Raw genomic sequence first — 24,214 nt, 5'->3', positions numbered from 1 at the left:
ATATACTCTCACGCACATATTCACACATACCCTCTCACACACTCACAAACTGACACACACTTTTACACACACACATATACACTGAAACTTACACACTCACACTCTCATACACAGTCTCTTTCTCTCCCCCCGCCAGTGAGGCTGCACCCCCTAACCTTTCCCAAACAGGACCAATAAGGGACCAAGTGCAAATGTCTGAGATTTCGGATGGTTAGGAGAGGTGGGTGTTTAAGAGCCCGCTGTCTTGCGCTGCTGTGGCTGACGGGTCCCGTTGCTTTCCAGGAGGACTGGCGCTGGCTCAGGTGCTCTTCTTCTATGTGAAGTACTTGGTGCTCTTCGGTGCCCCGGCTCTGCTCATGCGCCTGGACGGACTCACACCACCACCCCTTCCCCGCTGCGTGAGCACCATGTTCAGCTTCACAGGGATGTGGAGGTCAGTCTCTTGGTTTGTTCAAGTCTTTGGGGGTGTCTGGTGGGCTTGGGAGCTTGGAAGGCAGCTGCAACTGTGATGCAGAGAGCAACCCAAACCCAGGAATGGAGCCACCTGGTCTTCCCACCCCAGTGAGCTTATTGAAGATAGTGAGCCTGCACCACTATCGCCTCGATAAACCTGGGTGCGGCCAAGTTGACGAACGTCACCACAGACGTGCTACGAGGTCCTCCTTACTCTGCTTTCTTTGAAGGTGACTGTGTAAGTCACACTGTTAACTAACGTCAGGCTGAGCGTGATAGCCCAGGCCAGCACTCAATGCTGTACATCCATCTCAGCCCCTCTGGTCCATTCTTCCTATCTTTTCAGTAATAATGATAAAAGTACGTGTAATCCGTCCCTGGAAGTTCTTTTGAAGATGAATCCAGCCAGGGCAGATGTTTCCAGATGTCAGCCCCAGTATGTGTTGATCCTCTGTGAGGTTTTGGGTGATGGCTCGTGACTGATGTTTTTCTTGGATTTTCTCACAGTTTCTGATTTTGTCCCACAAACCTACAATTGGCCTGGAGTTTTTCTTCCTAAAGATCTCCCAAGTCCCTTGTCATTTCTGATGACTGTTTTCCAAAAGGACTTGTTTGCTTCGATGTTTTTCCGAGCTTGTCCGGTGCGTGGCAAGGGTCAGGATTGCTTCTGTAATTGCAGACCCCCGCCCTGGAAGAAGCTCAGGGGTGTGGGGTTTGGGAGAGGGAGCACTGGCTTAGCATGGGGAGCTGGTGCCTACTTAAAACTTGCTCTCTGAATCCCTTGATTTTCTCTCTCTAGTTCTGGCCCTGTTCAGAGTTGTAGACATGAGACCTAAGACAGAAGTAGCAGGAGAACCCAGTGAATGTCACCCGATGCAGTGGTGTTCTTCTGAAGGACACAGGCAGCATGCAATGTACCGTGTGGGCATTTGCAGAATCACCTGGCTTCTTTGTGCACCATTTAGTTGAGTTCCAGCTTGGTTTATGGGGGTTCTTCTAGTTATCGAAGGACGGTCAAACACTTCCCTTGTGTTTCTTCCACTCATTAATCAAGCTCCAGACTGGCCTTTTTAATGGCAAGATTGGGGAATGCTGGCACAGGGGCTCTTCTCCAGGCTGGAAAGTAGTTTCTGTTAAGATGAACCTCACTGGGAGCTGTTGTAATGTGACTGGCTCAGAAAGGTCACTTCCTCAGACAATGGTGGGACCAGGGATTGATTTGGGAACATGTCACAGGCATCTGGTGGGAGCCCTGCGTGGTTCCTCAGCCTCTCTGTTGTGACCATCTGCACTAATGTACTTGGGAAGGACATTTCCTGAGGGCTTCTACAGGGTCAGCTGGAATGGTAACCATGGTGACCAGGGCAGTTTCCTTGTCCATAGGTCACCGATTGCCACCAAGTCGCTGTGTTTCATACAGTGAAGTGGAATGGCTGTCTATATTTTGTTTGATCAAAAATTTAAAAAGTTTTTTTTTACATTTTAAGTGTGTGTGTGTGTGTGTGTGTATGCGTGTGTATGTGTGTGTGTCTGTCTGTCTGCCTGCTGTCTATCTGTGCATAGTTATGTGTACAAGAGTGCAGATGCCCTTGGAGGCAAGAAGATGCCTGGCACTGGATACAGTGAGGCTGGAGTTACAGATAAGTGTGACCCACCTGGTGCGAGTGCTAGGAACCAAATTTGCGTCGTCTTGAAGAGCAGTGTGCACTTTTCACTGATGAGCCATCTTTCCAGCTCCCTTATTTAACTTAGTTTTGCCCAAGAAAGATCCTCAACTTAAGTAAGCCCCAAAGACGGAGAAAACACTGCCATCATCAGAACAGATGGTTACTCGATGGAGGTCCCAGAGTGTGAGTCCTTGGAGCAGTGAGGGTCTCAGTACAGGAGCACTTGGCAAGAGCAAACAAACAACCGACAAATGGAAAGATTCTCCTCTAGGGCTGATGAGGGCTCCCACTCTAGCCTCTGTAACATACCAAACTGGGACGTTTCTTGGGTTATTGTAGGCTTATTGATTTAAGCAAGTGTTTGTGTGCATGCATGTGCTATGTCAATTATGTGCTCTGTGTGCATGCTGGTGACCAAGGAGGCTGGGGTGGGGGTGGGGTAGGGGAAGGGTGTCACAGCCCTGGGACTGGAATTACTGGTGTTTGTAACATCTTGGTGTACTGTAGGTTGATATCATTATGCAGATGAAGGCAGACAAAATAAAACGAGGCCTGTCATTGGATGAGAAGAAAGGCGGGAATAGAGGTTTCAGAAGGGAGAGAGAAGAGGAGAGAGGAGGGCAGCGGAGAGAGGAGGAAGAAGCTGGGTGAACATGTCGACAGATGCTAAGATTCTTCTCTGTGCATAGATACAGCTTGTTATGACTACTTTAAAGGGTGTATAAAGGATGTTGTGCTTTCTAGATGGGCAAATTATATCTTATCAATTGGATTAGAGGTTATTGTGTGGTGTGTTCTTTCATTGGGTGACTTAGTTGAGTTCGCAGTAAGAGAGCCTTGAGATAGGTGGTCTCTGTATGAAACTGGCATGGCAGTGATTTGCCAAGGGAGCTGTGAGTGAGAACAGGGTGGCTTGGCATCGTTCCACCCTGGACTGGCTGAAGGACCACCTAGGTCAGAGTACTTGGGGGCAGCATGGAGCTGCTGAGATAAATTAACCCTAGTTCCAATAGCCCGATAGAGCCAGATCGAGGGAGAGAGTGACCGCCAGGGTACACTCAAGAACCGGTCGCACCACTTTTACTTTTTACCACAACAGTGCACAAGTCGCTTGATGTGGGTTCTGGAACCTCAACCTGGGTCCTCCCACAGAGGTACGTTTGCCTACAGGGTCTGGCCAGCCCTGTGCTTGGTTTTGTGGTTTTGTTTTTGAGACAAGGAGTCACTATATAGCTTACTCCGGTTTTGAAATCAGCTTCCTAATTGGCAGACAACAAGTGTCTTCCCGGTTTGCTAGCTATACTTAGAAGTCCTGGGTTTCTGTCTGAGGTGCCTTTTCATGTTAAACAGCCAGATTTCAGAATCCAAGTGAGCATCTGAGCAATGGCGTCCAGGGTAAGTCCCAGGACAGGCTTTTTAATTGAAAACAGAACAAAGAAGCTGATTACCTTTGTGTCATTTGCAGAATGTTCCTGCCTCACAGGCAGGTTTTCAGTGTTGTGTGTTGGTGTGCACGTAAGTCTGGTGTATGTTTGGGTAGTATATGTGTATGTGTACGTGTCTGTGTAGTGTATGTGCAGGTGAGTGCACATGTGTGTTCACTCATGTGGAGGCCAGAGGTAAATGTTGGGTATCTTCCTCAACTGCCCTCCATCACCGATTGGCTAGACAGGCTGGCCAGCAAGCTCTGGGGATCTGCCTGCCTCTGCCTCCCATGCATTACAGCTGCAGACATTCATGACCATACCCAACTTTGTTCTGTGGGTACTGGGGTTGCGGGACAACCAAATGCAGATTGTCCTCCCTGTGTGGCTTTCCCCACCTAGCCATCTCTCCAGGACTGACTTATAGTGTTCTATGATCCATGTCTGAGTTCACAGTCTGTTACAGAAAGGCAAGTCGTAAAGTTGTGATGTCTGGTATCCAACTTTACTCTGATGTTTCTGGGCTGCAATCCAAGACTGGCTCCCTCTTCCTGAGTCTAAGAAAAACTTAGTCAGGAGCAGAGCAGAAAGATGATGGGGCACATGCTTGTCTGGGCAAGGCAGAGGGGAGAGGTCTATAACACTATCCTGGAGGTTACTGAGTGACCCTCAACCCTCTAGAAGCAGATACTGCGGTTTAGAACCGGTGATAAGATGGTTATCAGTACAGCATCTAATAGGAGTTTGGCTAACAGCATCATCCGTGGTGCATTTCTCATTGAAGGACTCTGATGCCATCAGCCTGCCATTGGATTCTGAGCTTGGTGTCATAGGACAGATGACTCTGGCCATCCGCAGACAGGATGGTTTAAATTGTCCATTATAAGGAATTGCTGCTCCTCCCATGACCCGCACCTACAGTTGAGCTCTGATGGGTCTATTCTCTCTTTTCTCTGGGTTCCCTCTTCCATGGATCCTGTTGAAGTATTTGCAAAAATATATTGCAAAGCTCCAAAGAGCAGCTGTATTCTCGTGGTGTGAGTTTTCCGTGGGTCTCTGGAGATGAGAAATTGAAATTTCTGTGGTTTCTATCTAGGTTTCATGTTTTAATTTAGAAGAGCTGAGATCTCTAATGAGTATCTTTTGCCAAGAGTCATTAAGGATGGTGTTGCGTGTCTGAGGTTCCATATTAACATTCTGATTGTGTCCTGTGATTTGATTTCTAGCTGTGGAGGTGCACTGTGTGAAGTGATAGGGTTTCCCACAGTGGCTTGTGAGTTATGGGTCAATTTCAGTTATCTCAAGAATCTGAGTCAGCTTGCTCTCCACACTGCTTGAATTATGACGCTTTCCGGACTCTGCAGGCAAATTCATGCATCATCCTTTATCCCAGAGGAATCTGTGTAGTGGTTACTTAGGGCTAGATTTTAATGTGTGAGTTCATCTTTAGGCTGAGGAGGAGGAGGAAGAAGAGGAAGAGGAAGAGGAGCAAGAGGAGAAGGAAGAGGGGCCTGAGCCCCATTCTTTCCGTGGTGCATCAATTGTCCAGATGGTAGGTCATTAGAAGAATTTAGTTCTCTAGGTGGGGTACTGGCTCCACTGTGCAGTAGATGATGAGACCGCTGGGTCTTTGAGCCTCCTTCCTTTGAACAATGCTTAATTTTCAGTCATAGGGCAGGTGGCAGGCTTGGAGTTGGTGAGATGTATGCCGTGGTGTCCCAGCATCACTGGTGCAAAACAAAGACTAGATGGACCTGAAGAGGCAAAGGTGGAACAGAATGTGTTTACAAGTGCTCACCCCATCCAGAGGAACCCTGGTCTCCAAGAGCTTGCTCTTCACCAGCTGTGAGACTCTGGGCAAGTTGTTTATTTTTCTGGGCCAATTATTCTATCTCTAAAAACAAGGACTTGTCCCGTAGGATAACATGATGACTTATGGAAGTGAGCATAGAGTAGGCCCCCAGGAAGTGATAACTTTTTAACTTTTTTAGTGGGAGTTGCTGTTGTAAGCCTGACAAAGCCAGAGGTGACCAGGAGTTCTTACTTCCTGCTGGGTTAGGCCTTGCAACCATGAGTGTTGAAGGGATTGGCTAAGCAAAGACTTCATCTAGCTGGGAACCAGCAAAGCCATGATTCAGCAGAGTGGGCAGAGCATGAGCCCACAGGTTCCTTGTTCACCAGCCCAGTCACATGGAGGAGGAAGGGCTACTACTGTGTTCCATTACTCACGTGATTTGACAAGTTAGTGGTCTCCATTCACCTCGTTTTTCTGAGCCCCTAAGATGGACTGATCTCAGGGCTTGCTTTGGCAGGCTGCCGTGAGGGTTAATGGAGACCACACCCTCAGGCAGTGGACACAGGAAAAACATGAAAATATTAGCTCAGTTATTGGTACAGATAGAGTGAAGTTTATACTATGCCTATGCCTTTTTATTTTTCCAGTGAAAAAAGCCTGGAAGGGTGAGTGGTTGCAGGTGTAGAAAGCAGGTGGAAGATGTGGATTTCAAATAGAAGCACTGGTCCTGGCCTGCCCAGGCATTGGTTATTATTATTAATGCACACATTTGCAAGTGTTACTACTAATGCACACATTTGCAACAGTGTTACTACTAATGTGCACATTTGCAACACTGTTACTACTAATGCACACATTTGCAACAGTGTTACTATTAATGAACACATTTGCAATAGTGTTATTATTAATGAACACATTTGCAACAGTGTTATTATTTTTTTTTTTTTTTGGTTCTTTTTTTCGGAGTTGGGGATCGAACCCAGGGCCTTGCGCTTCCTAGGCAAGCGCTCTACCACTGAGCTAAATCCCCAACCCCCAGTGTTATTATTAATGGACATATTTGCAACAGTGTCCAGCCATGAATGTTGTACCTCACCAATCTTTATTCATCCAACTCTTCTCTCTCTGATCCTCCCTTACCAGACTTGGTAAATTCATTTTCTTTCTTCATTTTTAAAACCCCTTTCTCTTTTTGTCTAAACACAAACTTCCATAGATCGAAATGGGAAGGAAATGCTGTTGACCACCATTCTGTTTTGCTTCCTGGTTTGTTTGGCTTGGAAGACTGTCCTTTCTTTTTCCCTTGTGTGGAAGATTTTTCCACATTTCTACAAGCTCCACAGTTGAGTGAAGACTTCTAGATTAAGAAGCAGTGTGACACAGGGAACACCAGGTGTACTGGCTGGTTCTGTGTGTCAACTTGACACAAGCTGAAGTCATCACAGAGAAAGGAGCTTCCCTTGGGGAAATGCCTCCATGAGATCCAGCTGTAAGGCATTTTCTCATGACATCCCTGGGTTAGGTTCTGGGTTCTATAAGAAAGCAAGCTGAGCAAGCCAGGGGAAGCAATCCAGTAAGTAACATCCCTCCATGGCCTCTGCATCAGCTCCTGCTTCCTGACCTGCTTGAGTTCCAGTCCTGACTTCCTTTGGTGATGAACAGCAATGTGGGAGTGTAAGCTAAATAAACCCTTTCCTCCCCAACTTGCTTTTTGGTTGTGATGGCTTTGTGCAGGAATAGAAACTCTGACTAAGACAAACTGGTGCTGGGAGTGGGGTATTCCTGTGACAACCTGACCAAGTTTTTGGGGGGACTGTGAAAGGACTTTGGAACTTTGAGCTAGAGGAGCCATTGGGATGTTAAGAGCTCTGTGGAAGTTCTGTAGGAGCTTGGAAGATAATGTTGAGAACAGTGCAAAGGATGGAGGCCTGGCTTGTGACAGTTCAGAGGGACGATTAAAGACTCTTATTAGGACCATTGCTGTTTTGATTGTGAAAATTCTGTGGTGTTAGTCAGCTGGGGCTGAAGAATCAGCTGTGATTAACAAGACGCCAAAACTACTAAAGCAAAACCTTTGTATGACTGGGACGATTGATACTGGTCAGCTGGAGCTAAGAAATTAGCAGTGAGTAAGAAGAGACCATCATTACTAAGGTGAAATCTTCTGGAAAGTGTTTCCTGAGAATACAGAGAAGCTGTGTTCCAGAGGCAGCCATGGTTGTACCTCATGTTGGCAGCCAGACTTGGTAATGTAGAAGAGTCACTCAGGTGGTGCTGGTTTTGAAACATGAAGGAGTAGCACCTGATGCTTGGCACAGTGAGAGGCCAGGAGAGGCCATGGGTGAAGGTGCAGCCTCAGTGGAGTCAAAGACCTAGGACTGAAGGGGTGGTGCAGAGAAGTTGAGTACCATGAAAAGAGCCTATGTGAGGCTATTTGTGAAAATGCAGTCCCGTTACAGCAGAGGACAGCACTGTTTTGGAGATGCCAGTACCATGAGATGACCACCAAGAACTGCAGCAGCAGTGGAGAACAGGCAGCTGGAGTTTAGAAGACAAGGTGTGTGCTACAAAGGGCAGAGTTGGAGAAGTGTCCCAATCCTTTGGAGGAGCCCAGTAGATTGGGGATCCTATTGGACGATTTGCTTCTGATTGTGACTGTGCCCTGATTTTTTTCCCTCTTGAAGTAAGAAAGTATTTTAGTGGACCCCACAGCTAAGAGACTTTGAATTGTAAAAAGACTTTGAGTCTCAAAAGAGATTGGATATTTTAAAGGGATTGAAATTTTAATATGTAAGAATTTGTAAAGACTGTGGGACTCTCAAAGTTATTTAGATCTTGGGGATGAATAAGAAAGTAACGTTGACTCTTGATAGTGATGTGTTTGTGTGTCCAGTTGACAAGGGGTCAGTTGTACTGGCTGGTTCTGTGTGTCAACTTGATCCATGCTAGAATTATCATAAAGAAAGGAGCCTCAGTTGAGAAAATGCCTCCATGAGATCCGGCTGTAAGGCATTTCCCCAATTAGTGATCAAGGGTGGGAGGGCCCATTGTGGGTGGTGCCATTCCTAGGCTGGTCGTCCTGGGTTCTATAAGAAAGCAAGCTAAGTAAGCCAGTAAGTAACATCCCTCCATGGCCTCTGCATCAGCTCCTGCTTCGTGACCTGCTTGAGTTCCAGTCCTGACTTCTTTGGTGATGAACAGCAATGTGGAAGTGTAAGCTGAATATACCTTTTGCTCCCACTTGCTTCTTGGTCATGTTTTGTGCAGGAATAGAAATCCTAACTGAGACACCAGGTCTTCTTCATGTGGGAGCATTGGTCACCAGCCTTATTAGTCACCAGAGTATGGTGTTTGGGAGGCCTGGGCAGGTGTCAGATTGCCTGGGCTTGTGTTCTGGTTGCCCTCAGAAAATCCGTGCTGAATGGATGGATGTGAAATGTTGCTCACATGTGCATGTGTGTGAACACTTGGTCTTCGGCTGATGCCAATGCTTTGGGAGGTAGGGGCCTCCCTGGAGGAAGCAGGTCATTGGGGGGTGGGGTGTCCTTCATGTTTATAGCTGTCCCTGCTTCCTGTTTGATCCTGACTCTCAATATGCCATGTGAGCAAACTATCTTGTATTCCTGCTGTGGTAGACATGAAGTGTTTCCTCCAGCATCCCATGTTACTGTGCTTCCTTACCGTGATGGATTCTAGTCCCTCACACAGTGTGAGCCCAAGCAATCCGTTCTCTCCTTCCTTTCCTTCTGGTCACAAAGACCAGAAAAGTGATGAGTTCAGTAGATCACGAATTTCTGAAATTCTGACCACTGGGACTTAGGAGCAAAAATGCCAGTATTTTGCTGGGTGTGCAATTAGTGTGTGTGTGGTGTGATGCTATATACACTGTACATAACCACTGTCAGCACTGCTTCCTCATCTCTCCATGTGTAACTGGTCCTTCTGCGTGTGGTGTGATCCACCCCTGAAGGATGAGATACACACCTTGCATGACCACTGTCAGTACTCAACCTCCCTCATCTGGTTTCCCTCATCAGGTGCTCATGTGGAGTGTCAAAATATTATGTCTACTTCAATTTTCTTGAGGCTGAATGTGCTATGCAGAGAATCTAAAAGGAGGAGTGCATACACCTGCCTTAATGACAGTTATCATCTCCCCAGACATTGTGTTATGCCACAGATAGCAGGTGAGGGAGGGAATTGCCAACTTGAAGGAAGAAAAGACTTACCATTCAGACTCTGTATGAGAGAGGAGTCTGACAGCTGCTTGTCTTTGAGGTTGAGATTTTTCTAAGGAAAGTGCTGAGGGAAAAAAAAATCTAATTCTCTTACAAGTGAAGATGAAGAAACCAGATATAGGGTTTGGAGTAAAACTCTTTAATGTACGGTGGAAACAGCCAGATTCTGGTATGATAACAGCGATGGCTGTTGGTGTAGCTCTTGTTCTGCTGAGACAGACACTTTCACCTGAGTTCCCTTCCCCTTTATCTGTCTCTAGTGATGTGGGACAGAAGCACACTTTTCTGTGGACTACGATGTGAGGCTTTGAAGGGATGTGGGATTCAAAGGACCAGAGAATGATGTTGGCTTGTGTGCCCACTCCCTCGGAATTCTGTGTGGACATGGTAGAGGAGGGTGGAGTTGGCAGCGAGTTGGTTTGTAGGCACCAAGGAGTGCGAGGACAGCGGCTTCCACTTTAGCCCAAATCAATGACTGGGTGGTGGTAGGGGGCTGTTGAGGGCTTCCCCCATTAGACTAGAAATGGGGGTCTAGGAACTTTCTGGAGGTTGGAGGAAGGCTTCTGATGCCCACACAGAGACGTGACCATTTGTCCCATGGGTGTCTCCTCTTACGTCCCTCCCTCACCCCTCTTACACACTCCATTCCTCTGTCTCACTCAGCCCACATCTAATCCCCAGGGTGTAGAATGTATCAGCAAGTTGGCCTCTCAGAGGCCAAAGTCGGGAGTAAATATTGTCCTCTTAGGTTTTTGTCTGCCTGTACAGTACGCCTCTCCTTTGGGCTATCATGGGGTCTGCAGAGGGGAGCAGAGAGCCAGGATAGTATCACCGTCTTGTGTGTTGTTCGTTCCACTGTTCACTATGGACAGGGGCAGCTTTCTCTTGTGACATTCCCCTTAGGAAAGGAACCTCTAGTCTCAGCCCTCAAAGGTAGAATGAGTTTACTTTTGTTAATGAGAAGAAAAGGACTTTAAGATTGGACCTAGATTTGATTACGAATTCATGAGCAACCAGATCATGACTAGGAACTAAGGAATTGCTAGAATGAAAACTGAGAGATTAAAACAAAATCCCCACCAGAACGAGCTGATTTATTCTGTGCAATGGTCTTATAAAATAAGGATGAAGATCTCCTCAGGGACAGGTACACTGTGACACAGTCCAGGTCACATGGTTGATGAACTGTTGATGAATAACAGATTTTCTCAGAGATGAAGATTCATTCATTCAACCTCACTGCAGGAGATTATCTCTTCTTTGTTATACTATGAGTAAATGTAAAAATTCTTATTTTTATTTACATGTGAGTATGTCTGTGTGGCCTGCAGAGTTCATTAAAGAGAACATTGGATCCCCTAGTTGTAGACTTAGAAGAGGTTGTGAGCTGTTTGATGTGGGTGCTGGGAACTGAACCCAGGTCCTCTGCAAGAGCAGTGTGTGTTCTTTGAACTGCCTCTCCAGTCCCCAGAGCAGTTCTTGGCATCATCTTCTTGTGTCTCGGAACTGCTGATTGGCTTAGCCCTTGCTGTGTTTGCTTCATGTTGCTACTTCAGATCCATTTGCCGCTGTCACTCCAATCCACCTGTGTGCATAGACGTTCAGTGTTAGTCCTGGATACAGCAGGATTCTCTTGCCAAGTGGTTCCCAACTACAATGTTGATACTTTGTCTTCTAAGAAGAACTAAACTCTGGTTAACCTGTGGTGTAAAGATTGGATAGTGTCTCTGATTCTTCTGCTTGGAGGTATTGCTTATTTCTTGGCCTGGCACACAGTTTGACATGATCCAGAAGTTTCAAGGTGAATGCTTAGGCTTCTGATTTCGGAAGCTCATTTTGCCTGTCTTTCTTATGTGATGTGTTTAAAGACGCCTTACATATGCATGATTTTGCCTCATTAATGTTGAATTCATGTCCACCAGCATTGGAACTTAGGCCTAAGGGAACACGGACATTGTTTTTCTCGGATAAAACATGACCTTCTTGTGCTTAGGAACACTACACAGTACTTCTGTACTGTGCTTGGGAGACAGTGATAGCACCCCCCAGTATGAACCAAATTGTGGCATCCAAGAGCAGAGTGAGCTATCTCCATCTAACAGGTCAGGAGACTCGGACTTTTGGCCTCTGAGCTTGAATAACTGTATAAATGTTAATTTGGAGATCATGGGTTTTAGTGAGTAGATAAACTCACAAATACGGGGTCCTTTGATAATGAGCATAGATTTTCAAGGTCACCAAGAGGATCACATGCAGTAAATACCTGAAGGAAGGCATGAGAGTCACATGACTGGAGAGGTGCTGCAGGAAGAGGGTGCAGCCAGTGCAAAGGCCCTGGGCCTGAGGCATGTCCAGGGATCATGGAACAGCAATGAGGCTAGTGTGGCGGTGATGAGCAGGAGAGGGGTCTTGGATGCCATCCTGTTTCCTTTGTTTATACGTTTCAGTTAGATGGAGAGTGTGGGATGGCATTGAGCTGACAGGCCGGTATGCTGTGTGGAAGCAACAAACCAGAGTCCAGCCCTGAGAATGCTTCTCACCACATGGGACAGTACTAGGCTGAACCTTTGACATCCCACCATGGTTCCCAGGCACAGATGGGGTCCAGCGTCAGGAACCTGGCTCTCTTTGGAGAGTCAGGAAGAAAGTTGAATCCTGGGACTGTGGTGGACAATGCTCCTGGTGGCTACCTGAGGATGAGCTCTAGGGATCAATGATGGCTCCCTGATGGGTTGTAGGGGTCAATGAGATGGCTCAGTGGATAAAGGCACTGTATCTAATGTTTCTAAAGTTTCTTCCCAAGGAGAGAGACATAAGCCACATTTGCCCCTTCTCCAAAGGTCTCAATGGCAAACCAAAGTAGGATTCCACCGAAGTTCACCAAATTTCACTCTAAAGAATCAGTGAACTCTATTGGGCAACCTTATAGAGCATTGGTGAGGGGTTACTTAAAGGCATGTGGGTACTCCCCCACTAATGAGTATCTGGAAAGCCCTACTCGGCAAGTATCAGGGTGTCCCTGTACCCACTGAGATGGAGCCTCCTCCTTTTAGTCCCTCAGACCCCATGCCACATGTAGAGTTGCCAGTTAGTGGGGTGCAGTTGGGTGCTCTGGGCAGAGGTAGGGTTGCTGGTGACAGGGGAAGCGATGGGGGTAGAGGCGTAAACCAGCTGTGATGACCCTTTCCAAGGTGGGCTCAGCTACAGCCCCAAGCTTGGCTTGGGGGACAGTCACTCACAATGCACCGATGGCCCAACTCTGATTCCCAGTACTCACCTGATGGAAGGACAGTACTGGCTCTCACAAGTTTTCCTCTGAACTTTACATACACCATGACACTTGCCCACACCCCGAATTAAACAAATATATGTTTAAAAGGACTGAAGATGGGCTCCAGCTTAGGGGATCTAGTGGGAATATTCATTTCCAGAAGCAGGAACATTTACACATTTCTAAACCTAGGGTGCCAGCAGCTAGTTTTCACTCATTGTTTTCCTGGGTAAAAGGCCAGTTGGGTTCCCTTATAGAATTGTCTTTCTTTCTTTCTTTTTTTTTTTTTTTTTTTTTTTTTTACAATCGTGGTCCAATCCTTAAGACTTCTCATCCTCTTACCTTGCATGGAAAGAAAAGGGCGACCAGACAGATCTCACAAAGGTGTTTATGTCTGAAGTCGAGTTTGGAAATGATTCAGGTCACATCCCGGAGTTGCCTGAGTGAACACAGAAAACACTTCAAGGCAACACCATGGGCAGCGGAGCTCCGCCTTCACAGCGTGAACTTATTAGCACTTCGGGCTGATACCTCTTTTAGATTTAATTAGATTTCAGGCTTCAATCCATCTATTAAATGAATTTCTCACTGCTTAAAGGGTGTAATACGCTCATGGCAGTGGCTTCTGCAAAGCCCCTTCTCCCTTCCTCACCAGACCGAGCAGATCCTGGCTTCTGTCTGATTCAAAGCCAGAGGTTATTTTTCCAAAGTTACCACACTACATAAATACAACCTCTTATATTTGCAGATGCTTGGGTCATTGCTTTTGTATCCACCTCCCCTGCCCTGGATGCTCTGGTGGGCTTGCTAGCAGTAAAAGTAGCTACTTTGTAATGATAGCCACCTTCTGGTTCAGAGGTTTTATTTGTCCTGTGAATCTGTCTATCTTATTTTGGTGCAAAGTCCACCAGCCCTTATTTCAACTGTTAGGAAGGTGCTGGGGTTTTGTAGATAGTGGGCAAGCAAGTTTAATGACTCAAGCCCTGATAGTGACTGGCAAGGCAAGTTGGCAAACAGGCTGCCAACTGTGTGCATGTAGTGGCCCTCCCAGTTCGTTTAGGAGTTTATGTTTGTTTAGAGTGACTGCTCTATCCTAACCCTGGCTCTGCCATGGCCAGTGTCTGTGAAAATGCAGCTCTCACCTAACAGGAAAACAGAATGTTTATTCTAGAACCAAATACGAATGACCATAGCCTGGGAACAGAGATTCAGCTTTTCTTGAAGGCCATGTTCCAAGGAGGTAGCAATTTCATTAACATAGAAACAGAACATCATAAATCAATAGTTCTTAAATACATTGGTCAGGTAGTTGGCTTACAACAAACTGGGGAGTGTCTGCTGCAGTTCTTGGTGCTTTCTGAGGACACACTTAGTTTTTGGGTTGGTGGAAGCTGATGTGATAGTCACAAGGCCATTAAGTCAAGCACGGAGGAGGACAATGACTATCCAAGAGCCCAAAGTAGCCCATTTTTAATGAGGCTTTGGACTTGCAACATTCCAACCTCTGTGCAGTCAGTGAAGTTCTAGCTAGCTTGTGTAGAATGATCAAAAATGTATGTTCTTTCTAAGAACTTGCATTTGCACTGTGTGAGCTCAGGCCGTGACTGTCTTCCTCCGTGAAGTGAAACTCTGGACATCTTGCCCTCCCAAGGCCGCTGGACATCTGCTCCAGCCTAGTGGCTCCTTCCAGCTTCTGCTGTGTGTCTGTAGGGCAAGGAAAGGCAGTGTGAAATATCAAATTGTGTTTGGTGACTATGCACTAGATCAGTAATGTTTATAACACGGAGCAGAAGAGATGGTGTTAGTCAATGTATTTTATTTTCTAAATGAATTAAGTAAGGCCTCATGTGAAGATCAGCCATGGCCATTTCAGTCAAGGAAGTGGATTTTTATCATATGTACTATACATGTAATGTATAATTTTGACAATCTCACTGGAAAGGGCAATAAGACTTAACAATGAAGATGGAAAATGGAAATATTTCTGTCATATACAATAAATACTCCTTGCCACTGTGCAAAAGCTGTATTCAGAATTCTGGGATTTACAGTGTAGGAATTAATCATTCTACACACAGACAGGCTCATGTGTACACTCATACACATACACATGCGCACAGTGCACATAAATACATATGAACACTGCACACAAATACACATGCACACACTGCACACAAATACACATGCACATACTGCACACAAATACACATGCACACATACATGCACACATATGTTCATGCACACACATGCACACAAGTCACACAAATATACACATGCACACATGGACATACATGTGCACACACATGGACATACATGTGCACACACATGGACATACATGTGCACACACATGGACATACATGTGCATAATGCACCCATGTACACACATGTACATGCACACATATGTACAAATATTCATGCATATGTGCATGCACACAGGCATGCATGTGCATATGCATGCACACATACATACAGACACACATGTGCATGCTCACAGGCATGCATGTGCATATGCATGCACACATACATACAGACACACATGTGCATGCTCACAGGCATGCATGTGCATGCACACTTGACACACGTATATACAAATATACACAAATACACACATATGTACACAGACATACACATACTCGGTTGAGAAGAATTTCCTAGTGATAATGCAGAGCTGTGGCTGATTAGTGGGCTCGTCTTTGTGGAGATGACAAGACAGTGTGGGGAAGGTGCAGGTGGAGGTAGGTGAGTTCTAAAGAGCACGAACTTTTTCTCCTGTAGATTATTCATCAAGGAGCCATTAGTCTCCTAGAACTCATTTCTAGGGGAGTGGAAGTGTACTTGACTGATTGGATTGGAGTTTTAGGGTTTCCTTATCTGGAAGTCTTCAATGCCTTCAACAATGTTGAGTTTTAGGCTTGGAGAAGTGGCTTAGCCAGCTAGGAGTACTTAGCTCTTTATTAGAGGACTAGAACATGTATTGCAATATCCATACCAAGTGGTTCACAAATGGCTGTAACTCTAGCAGCTACATGCATGTATGTATACACACACACACACACACACACACACACACACACACACACACTTAAATAAAAATTATCTCTTCTTTAAAAGACATGTGCTTAGGTTGTATATCTGAACAGTGATAATATAAGAAGTTATATGACTTTTCCTGGGGAGATATGAACAGAAGGGCTACTTATAGGAGCATGGATTCTTAACATAACTGCATTACTGAAAAGCCCACCCCATCGTGGGTGGTGATTAATGAAAGCTGCATCCTTGGAGCTCTGTACATAATCCCCACACAGTATGACAGGTTATAGAGTCTCCTCTCTTCCCAGTACTCCTTACTGTTTCTATAACTCTGAGGAGGGAGGAGCCTGTACATCTGGTAAGTTTTAGAAACTATCTGAGACTTGTAAGTTATGTACTTCTGAGTCTTAAGGATCCTCCATCTGGGATGGAAGTGTTTCAACTCAGAAGTTATCACACATGAGAGAAGTGTATTCTTTTTAGGATATCAGACTGGAGACATCTTGTATCCCACTGTTTTTACTGGTCATATTAATTTTTATTATCCAGAAGAGGTATGGTTTAATTCATTCACTTTCTCATAATCATTTTCTTTCTTTCCCTTTCCTTTTCCCCCCTTACAACTAAAGTGCAAGCTATTTGGAGGCAACATAGATATCCTGGTTAAAATTCCACCTAGATTTGTCTTCACTTGTCTGAGACAGTCTTTATTCATTTGCAAAATGTTGATATCCAGTTTGGCCCTTGCCAGTTGGCACTTGGAGTTCTGTGGTAAACAAGACCCCCCCATACTTCATGTGCTTCATGATTTATCTGGGTGCCCCTCTTCCTGTCTTCTGGTGGTTTATAATTCATTACTTCTCTAAAGTTTTAGTGTTCAAAGTGTCCCCATCTTGGCCAGGGATCCCATATACTGGCTTCTGTTTCTGTGGACATGCTCAAATGTTATGTGAGCAAGGTTTCTCCGGTTTACAAATCTTGAGCTGCCAATTACTCTACGTTCTTTCTTGTTCCACAGTTTGGGTCCTGGGATGTCTGTGTGCAGAACAGAAATAAGATACAATGTGGCAATGAGGCAGAAATAAGTTACAATGTGGCAATGAGGCAGAAATAAGATGCAATGTGACCATGAGGGTTTACAATCTCTGCTCCTCAGTGAGCCCAAGTGTGAGTTTGAGTTTCTTGACTCAGTTGAGTAGCAGCTAGAACAACAACAACAACAACAACATCAAACAGATAACGATGGATGTAAAAGGGGAAAGAATGAAGGCCTTCTATGCAGAAGTATAAGGACCCGTGTAAGGATGAGGAATATGCCTGCGCACCTGGCATTTGACATCAGAACAACGTCTAGAACTGACCGAGTGAAATTCTGAAACCTGGCTATTCCGCAGCAAACCCTCCCTCCCTGCTGTGAACTGTGGCTGGCACACTTCTCTGTTCTGCCCTGGTCAGAGTTTTGGTCCAATCTGTCTGTGTCTTTGCAGTTGTTTAGTAACAGGGCCCCAGCAGAGATGACTGTGAACTTCACCAGCAGCATGAACTCTAGGGCCGCTTGGGTCACAATCTCTTATGTGGTCTTGTATTCTCAGAGGGCATTTGATAAGTTATCTCATAGGGTCTCAGTTTCCTCTTAATGCTGAAAAGGGGAATAGAATCTTTGTCACCTTTAAAAGACTATAAAGGTGAAACTGATGCATTTGAATTAGTGATCTCTTGTATTTGTCTTGGCCTATTGTGATGGTTACGATTAAAGGTCATGACACTGGTTTCGGATTCTTTAGAAGTCTATGGGAGTGCCTGTGAGAGATAACCCTAGATTATGTTGACTGAGGTGGAAACACACACCTTCATTGTAGGTGGCATTGTCCTACAGGCTGGAGTCCTGGACTGAATAAAAGGGAGACTTAACTCCAGCTAAGCACCAGCACCCACTGTTCTGTGTCCTGGCTGTGGGTTGGATACGACAGCCACCTTCAGCTCCTGCCACCAGACTTCCTGGGACAAACCGTTCTCTTGAAGTGTGAACTCAAATAATCCTGTCATCCTTAAATTGCTCTTACTGTGCTTTTCTTCACAGCATTGAGACAGGTAATGAATTCGCCCAACAATGCTAGGATTCTGTCCCTGTACTCCATCAAATAGCCAGCTTTCCCGTTCTTTTTTTTTTTTTTCTTTAATAATTTTTGGCCCTCTAAATTATCTCTAATAATTGAAGTATGATCTGGGTTTTAATTAATGCATTTGCTGTAGTACAGTGCATGCAGATTCTGTTCTCACAGTAAAGGGGATGGCATTTGCAAATCCGCTGTTAATGGGATGTTTTCAATTCTTCCCACGAGTACATTAGGCTACTGCTCCCTCATGATGAAGATGCCCCAGGAAGCTTCTCATTCCTCCACTCAGCATGAAGGACTGTTCTGGAGAAACTGAAAGTGCTATTCACATAATTAACAATTAGAGTTGTTGTTAGAGAGAGGCGTCCATTCAGTACCCAGACATCTGTAGTTCTGGGTCTTTGCTTGCTAGACAAGGTCAGGGCAGACTAAGCCTGTATTGGTTGGAGTGGACAGGCTGAGTTCACATGGAGTGTGTGTGTGTGTGTGTGTGTGTGTGTGTGAGAGAGAGAGAGAGAGAGAGAGAGAGAGAGAGAGAGAGAGAGAGAGAGAGAGCACACTGAGGACCTCTGACTATTTTAGGATCAGAAACACACATCTAAGACATGGCTGCAGGCTAAGATCAGGTCTCCTGCTTCTCTCTTGGTTGGCCTGGGCAGCAGGCAGGCTTGTGCCCACCTCCACCCCCGGCTTGCCCAGATTGTCCGCCTGAAGGAAACCTGACTTGCTGATTATTCCACGGCTTTGAAAGCTGCTGTCTGTTCCCTTCAGCATGGAAGAAACAGCTTGCCTCTGAAGACTGCGGAAAGCAGGGTAATTAGGTCTCCAGTCCCTCTCAACTCGGAGTCACATAATTATTTAAAATTATGTTCACCTCCTGATCTTCATACCTGTCATGCCAGCTTTCAGATTTCACTCCTTGCAAGTCCAGATCTTCGTGCAGAGGGACAGAGCAGGAGGGACGGTGGAAGGGACAGGGATCGTGGAGTGCACACCAGTTGGCAGTGTGCACCATCAGGCACTGCAGGTGAGACACTCCATAGCTACAGATGTTAGCTGACTGAAGCTGGGAGTGTCTACAGCTGGTGTTCTCTGAGGAGCACAAGGTGCGGTTGAGAGTAGTCGCTTACACAAGTCTGCAGAAGCAGGCCATCAACAAGGGTAGCAAGAGTGCCCTCTCAGAGCAGTAAGACCAAGGGCTTTCAGAACGGGAGGTTGTGGGCTTGGAAAAACCATGCCAGAAACATTGTAAGGAAAAGTAGCAAAAAACAACCAAGAAGAGTTTTTCCCCCAAGGAGGAGGATACTTTTAGGGTTTAAATCTCGGCCCACGCCTGGACAGAACACACAAAGCCAACATGGTTCTTTGAGGAGAGGTTTAATGAGAGAAGAAGAAGAGAGGAGAGGAGAGGAAAGGAGGCCGGCCATGGGCAGATGGTGGGAAGGGGGCAAGAACAGAGAAGAACAAAGAGTAAGAGGGGGTGAGAGAGAGGAGGGGGCAAGCAGCCCCCTTTATAGTCAGGCACAGCTGGCTGTTGCTAGGCAACTGTGGGGCAGAGCATACCTGGCTGTTCCCAGGTAGCTGTGGGGGTGGAGCTTAGAATACCAACAGATAACCATGGTCTCCTATAGACCTACAGGGCAGTATTATTTGACTTCCTTCCTAGATTTCAGAGAATGACTTTCAGAGTCACTCAGTTGAGGGGCAAAGATCAAAGGTGTTCTGAAGGGGGTTGAACCCAGTCACTACATAGCCAATCTATTTTCTCTAACAACCAGGAAGCACTTGGATGTTTCAGTATGTGTTTGTAGTGTCATCCTGAGAGGGATGAACAGGTGGGGAAGGAACCATGTGGGAGACCTTGGTGAAAGTGCCCAGAGCTAACCCACTCCAAATGCTGCCACTTTGCCACATTGATTATTTTGATCTAAAAGGAATTGATCGCCAGCCACCCTGTGAATTACATCTTATTTCTCCTCGACTAATTAAAATAAGATGTAAATTTTCACAGGAGGTTTTCGTTTACAAAGCAATTTTTCCTGAGTAAAGTTACCTGAACCTGAAAGGAAGTTAGGGAGTTCAGTCACTGGAAGCCCCTATCTTCCTAGCTGGTCTCCAGCATTCAATATACATTTTCTTCCCTTCCCTTAATTTGCTTCCCAACCCATGCACCCCAGCTTCTTTCTACAGCTTACCACTGAGTCTCTTACCTTTGTGAGATTCTGTGAAATGTTTATATATATACATATAGGTATACGATTAATATTTTCTCCCATTCACCTGTTCTGTGTCACTTCAAAATGACCAGCTAAAGAATCAAAGGCTGAAAGTTTGGTAGTTTTCCTCCTTCCCCCTTGAGAAGTTTTGGGTCAGGAGGAATTCTAATGCACAGGGGACACTATGAAGGTCCCCTGGTCCTCCTGGCTGGTGTTTCTCTTCCCACCTGCCCCAGCACAGATTCCCCTTGTCACTGTCACACTGAGTGAGGCTTTGTTGAGGCTGCACTGGGTCCTCACCTCCCACCCCTTCCCTGACATTATCAGTTGTCAGTGCAAACAGCACAGCTTCACACAAAGGGAACGAAGAGTAGTTTCTACCGAGGCCAAATGTGACCAAAGGCCCAGGAAGACAGCTGGGTCACCCCAGGTCCCACATTCCCACATAGAAGCAGTTTCGTGAAGTTTTGCAGTAGCAGATTGAAGGCAACTGTAAAATAGATTGAGTGCATCAGAGGAGTGGGGGTTGAGGGGTACAGCCAGGCAGATCCCTCAGATGTTACCTGGTAGCACTTTTAGCTACTCCTCTGGTGGAGAGTAAAATATTTTTGTTTATCAGGATGGTGGGTCTGATAGAGAGGTGGGCAAGAAATGGTTTTTGGGGGGCTAAAGATAGCCCCAAAGAAATTATGTTTAGAATATTGGATGAACAATGTCCCAAGCTCTCTATAGGCCTTGACATTTTGTCCGGCATCAGCCTGTGGAGACAGTCTCTCCAGTAATTCTCACATTAGTAGCACCTGCCTTCCCTCAGGCCCTCCCCTCCCGGTTTCTTGTCTGTCTTTCTGTGTCACGGTGGACTGAGAGTGGAGATGCTTGTCTGTTTTATTTACTGCTGTGTGACAAGAGCCAGGTCAATGCCTCATGCCCAGGAGGGGTCAGTGATTGTTTATTGAATGAACGAAATGAGTTCAGGTAAATTGGTCAGAGACTTAGCGGCAAAGCCAACTTGGAAGCCTGGAGGAATTTCCTTCTTAAATACGGCTTAAGGGGGGAAAAATGAAACCTCCATGCTCAAAGCTGAATGGCAGGAACTGCACTTGGCTGAAAGGTTCTCAAGTTCAACTGGCTAAGAAATCCCAGCCGATAGGACTTCTCTCGGTTGATGATTCAACCTGATTGATTAGTGGCCATTGCTACTTGTTTCTGGTACGACTTTATTTAAAAGCCATGTGAGTTACAGTGTTCAGATGTGATGCTCTGCAAAGGGTTGTTGTTGGCTGATGTTTTCTGCTGGCCCTGAAGAGCTAAGTGTGGGGAGCTGGTGGGATTGGCTCTGGTGAAGGATGGGAGTGGAAGAGAAAAATATCAGAGAGAAGCGGCTCCTCAGGAGCAGGGGGACAAGTCATTCTGACCCTGCAGTTGAACTCCACCACAGCTGTCATCCTAAAGGGAATCAGTTTTTTCTGGGGCCATTTTGAATGACTGTGTGGCCCTGGAACACAGAGTTAGGTTATCCCCAAGTCGATGTTCCAACGCAGAGTTTCATGAAGTTTTTATAGTTTTACAGGACAGAGAAACTCCTAAATCAGGGCAATTTAAAATACATTAGTGGGTATGGGAGGTGGTTACACTGAGATAGGGGGAGCTATTTTGTAGGCCCGAGATTCTATCTGATGACATTCTTAGCCCTTGGATTGGTAAGCTGGTGTTCTAAGTTAATAGCTTCTAAGAGGTTTTTTTTTTTTAAGTATCATGAGGCGTTAGTTCAGATACAGAGAGGGTAGGGAATGACTGTTACAGAAGCTAAAACTAGCCCAAGAAAAAGTAATTAGCCTCAGGATCTACAAAATTCCAGTGTCTCTACAGACATGAAATTCCAGGGGATCCATCAGTCTTGGCAGACACAGACTCCTTTCCTGGAGGTTGTTTGTTCCTTTTTTTTTTTATTCACAGATGTGGTATATTTGTGTGACTATATACACAGTGGTTGAATAAATATGGATAAATGCTCTCATGAAAGAGCACCAGATCCAGTTGTAGGATCTTGCTTTCTCTTCCCTGTCTCGTGTGGATAATGACCCCATCATTCAGTTTGCTTTTAGCCTCTTCTCCCTCCCCGTGACCCCAAGAAGTTTGTCAGTTTTCCTTGACCAGGTTCTTCTGTAATGGGCTATTCTTCCTCCTCAATGCAGCTGGCATTGAGTGCTGTCCTGGTAACACTGTTTGTGCTGCCTGTTTGGAGCTTGTGCAACTGTGGTCAGGCTTCCCATCTCACCATCTGTGAACCTAGAGGGTCCCAGGAGGGCATTGACTGCTCACCCCAGGTCACATCTCCAGTGGGCTCTAGTGCCCTTGTGAAGGCTGCAAGTCACTATGAGATCGGCTGAGTGGTCTTGTCACAGGGACCTGGTTCTTAATATGCTTATGTTACTGGACCCTGGCAGCCATAGCAAACTAGACTCATCCACCTATCCTCAGTAGGCCAATTGAAGAGGCAGGCAAAAAAGTAAAAAGCAGAGAGAGGAGATTCATTCCATGTGGCCACATGGACAAGAACATATACAAGGTTCAGTGAGGTTCCTGCCCCGCATGCCCATCTTGGGGGCGTCTTGACGGTGTTTTGAGGGTAAAGGTGTATATAACTCAGTAGTCTTGGCAAGATGTGGTCCCAGCTATCACTGGTCTACTATTACCTGAGCTCTAGTCTTTCTTGCAAGGTCTGACAACTCCTGGGACGTTCTAGCTCATTCCAGTTCCTTGGAGATTATCAACTCAATAGCCTGATGGTTGAAAGGGGGTTTCCTAGTGTCTCCTTACGCAGCCTTCTCTCCTGACAGGGTTGTTGTATGTTCTCCAGGTCCTGAGGGAAGCCCAGCTTACTGCAAGCCCATTTTAGGAACAGGTTAACTCTAAGGACTCCATGGCGAATCTGAGATCTGACCACAAGGTCTGTGGGTCTTGGAACCAGATAAGACTTGGTATCTGAGTCTTGTTCTTTAGGAGTTAACCAGGGCTAACCAGGGCTCCATTCCATATGCTCACAGTGAAGCTTTCATGTGACATAATGGCCTGAATGGAGCGAGAACCAGAGATGGCCTAGAGCAGTGGTTCTTGATGCTGTGGCCCTTTAACTCAGTTCCTAATGTTGTGGTAACTCCAACCATAAAATTACATTGTTGCTACTTTAGAACTGTAATTTTGCTACCGTTATGAGTTGTAATGTAAATATCTGATGTATAGGATATACGATATGTGACATTTGACCCCAAAGGGGTCTCAGCCCACACGCTGAGAACCATTGGCTTAGAAAACAGGAGAGAGAAAGACTTGTTAAATCTGGGACGAACTCTGATGTTTACAAGCTCTAGAGGAAAGCTATTTCTGAGCGTCTCGGGAGGAAGCTTCAGCCTCCAGCAGCCGATCGGCTGGGAACAATGAGCGTAGCTCTATATAAGAGGGGATAGGTCTGCTGATTCCCTTGGACACCTCCATTCGCAGTTGCCTTTTGACTCCTAGGAGAATTCCTGAGGGAGAAGCTGTGCAGACCAGAAAGCTGAAACACAAAGCCAGCCCAGAACCAGTATTCATGGGAGTAGCTTTCTGGCCAAATCAATCCCCTGAGGAACCGCCCTATGTTTAAAATCCCCGTGTGTCCTCAGGCAAAACTCTATAATGATACTATTACTCACAAATAATGGTCTCTCGGACAGCAAATCGGGGGCCCCCCTGGCCTGCTGGTGGCACTGCACTGGAACTTTAAATTGAGGTCAGTGGCATTTAACATGAGTGCCACATCTTAATTTCTGTCAAGTGTGAACGCAATATGGGAAAAGACTCCGAAGAATTTCCACTATGAAGTGTTCCAGTGCAGAGAATTTTACCTTCAATTTAAAAAAACACTTAGAATATTAAATTGAAAAAAGTGTTGTTTTTTTTAATAAAAGAAGACAAAAATAGCAAGATGCACAGGAACGGAGGGGTTTTATGTAACGAACTG

General features: G+C 45.7%; 1 protein-coding gene across 1 annotated transcript in view; it reads left to right on the top strand.

The window, feature by feature from the left end:
* Positions 1-24,214, top strand: part of Hhat (hedgehog acyltransferase) — a 252,931-nt gene that overhangs the window by 83,217 nt on the left and 145,500 nt on the right. Inside the window, exon 8 of the mRNA NM_001398579.2 lies at positions 283-433. Coding sequence (NP_001385508.1) covers positions 283-433 — 151 coding nt within the window. The remainder of the gene's footprint in view (positions 1-282; positions 434-24,214) is intronic.

This window comes from Rattus norvegicus, chromosome 13, assembly GCF_021556685.1.
Source record: "Rattus norvegicus strain SHRSP/BbbUtx chromosome 13, alternate assembly SHRSP_T2T, whole genome shotgun sequence".
Classification (NCBI taxonomy): Eukaryota; Metazoa; Chordata; class Mammalia; order Rodentia; family Muridae; genus Rattus; species Rattus norvegicus.
The sequence above is the reverse complement of the archived record's forward strand: the minus strand, read 5'-3'. Positions and strand labels throughout refer to the sequence as shown.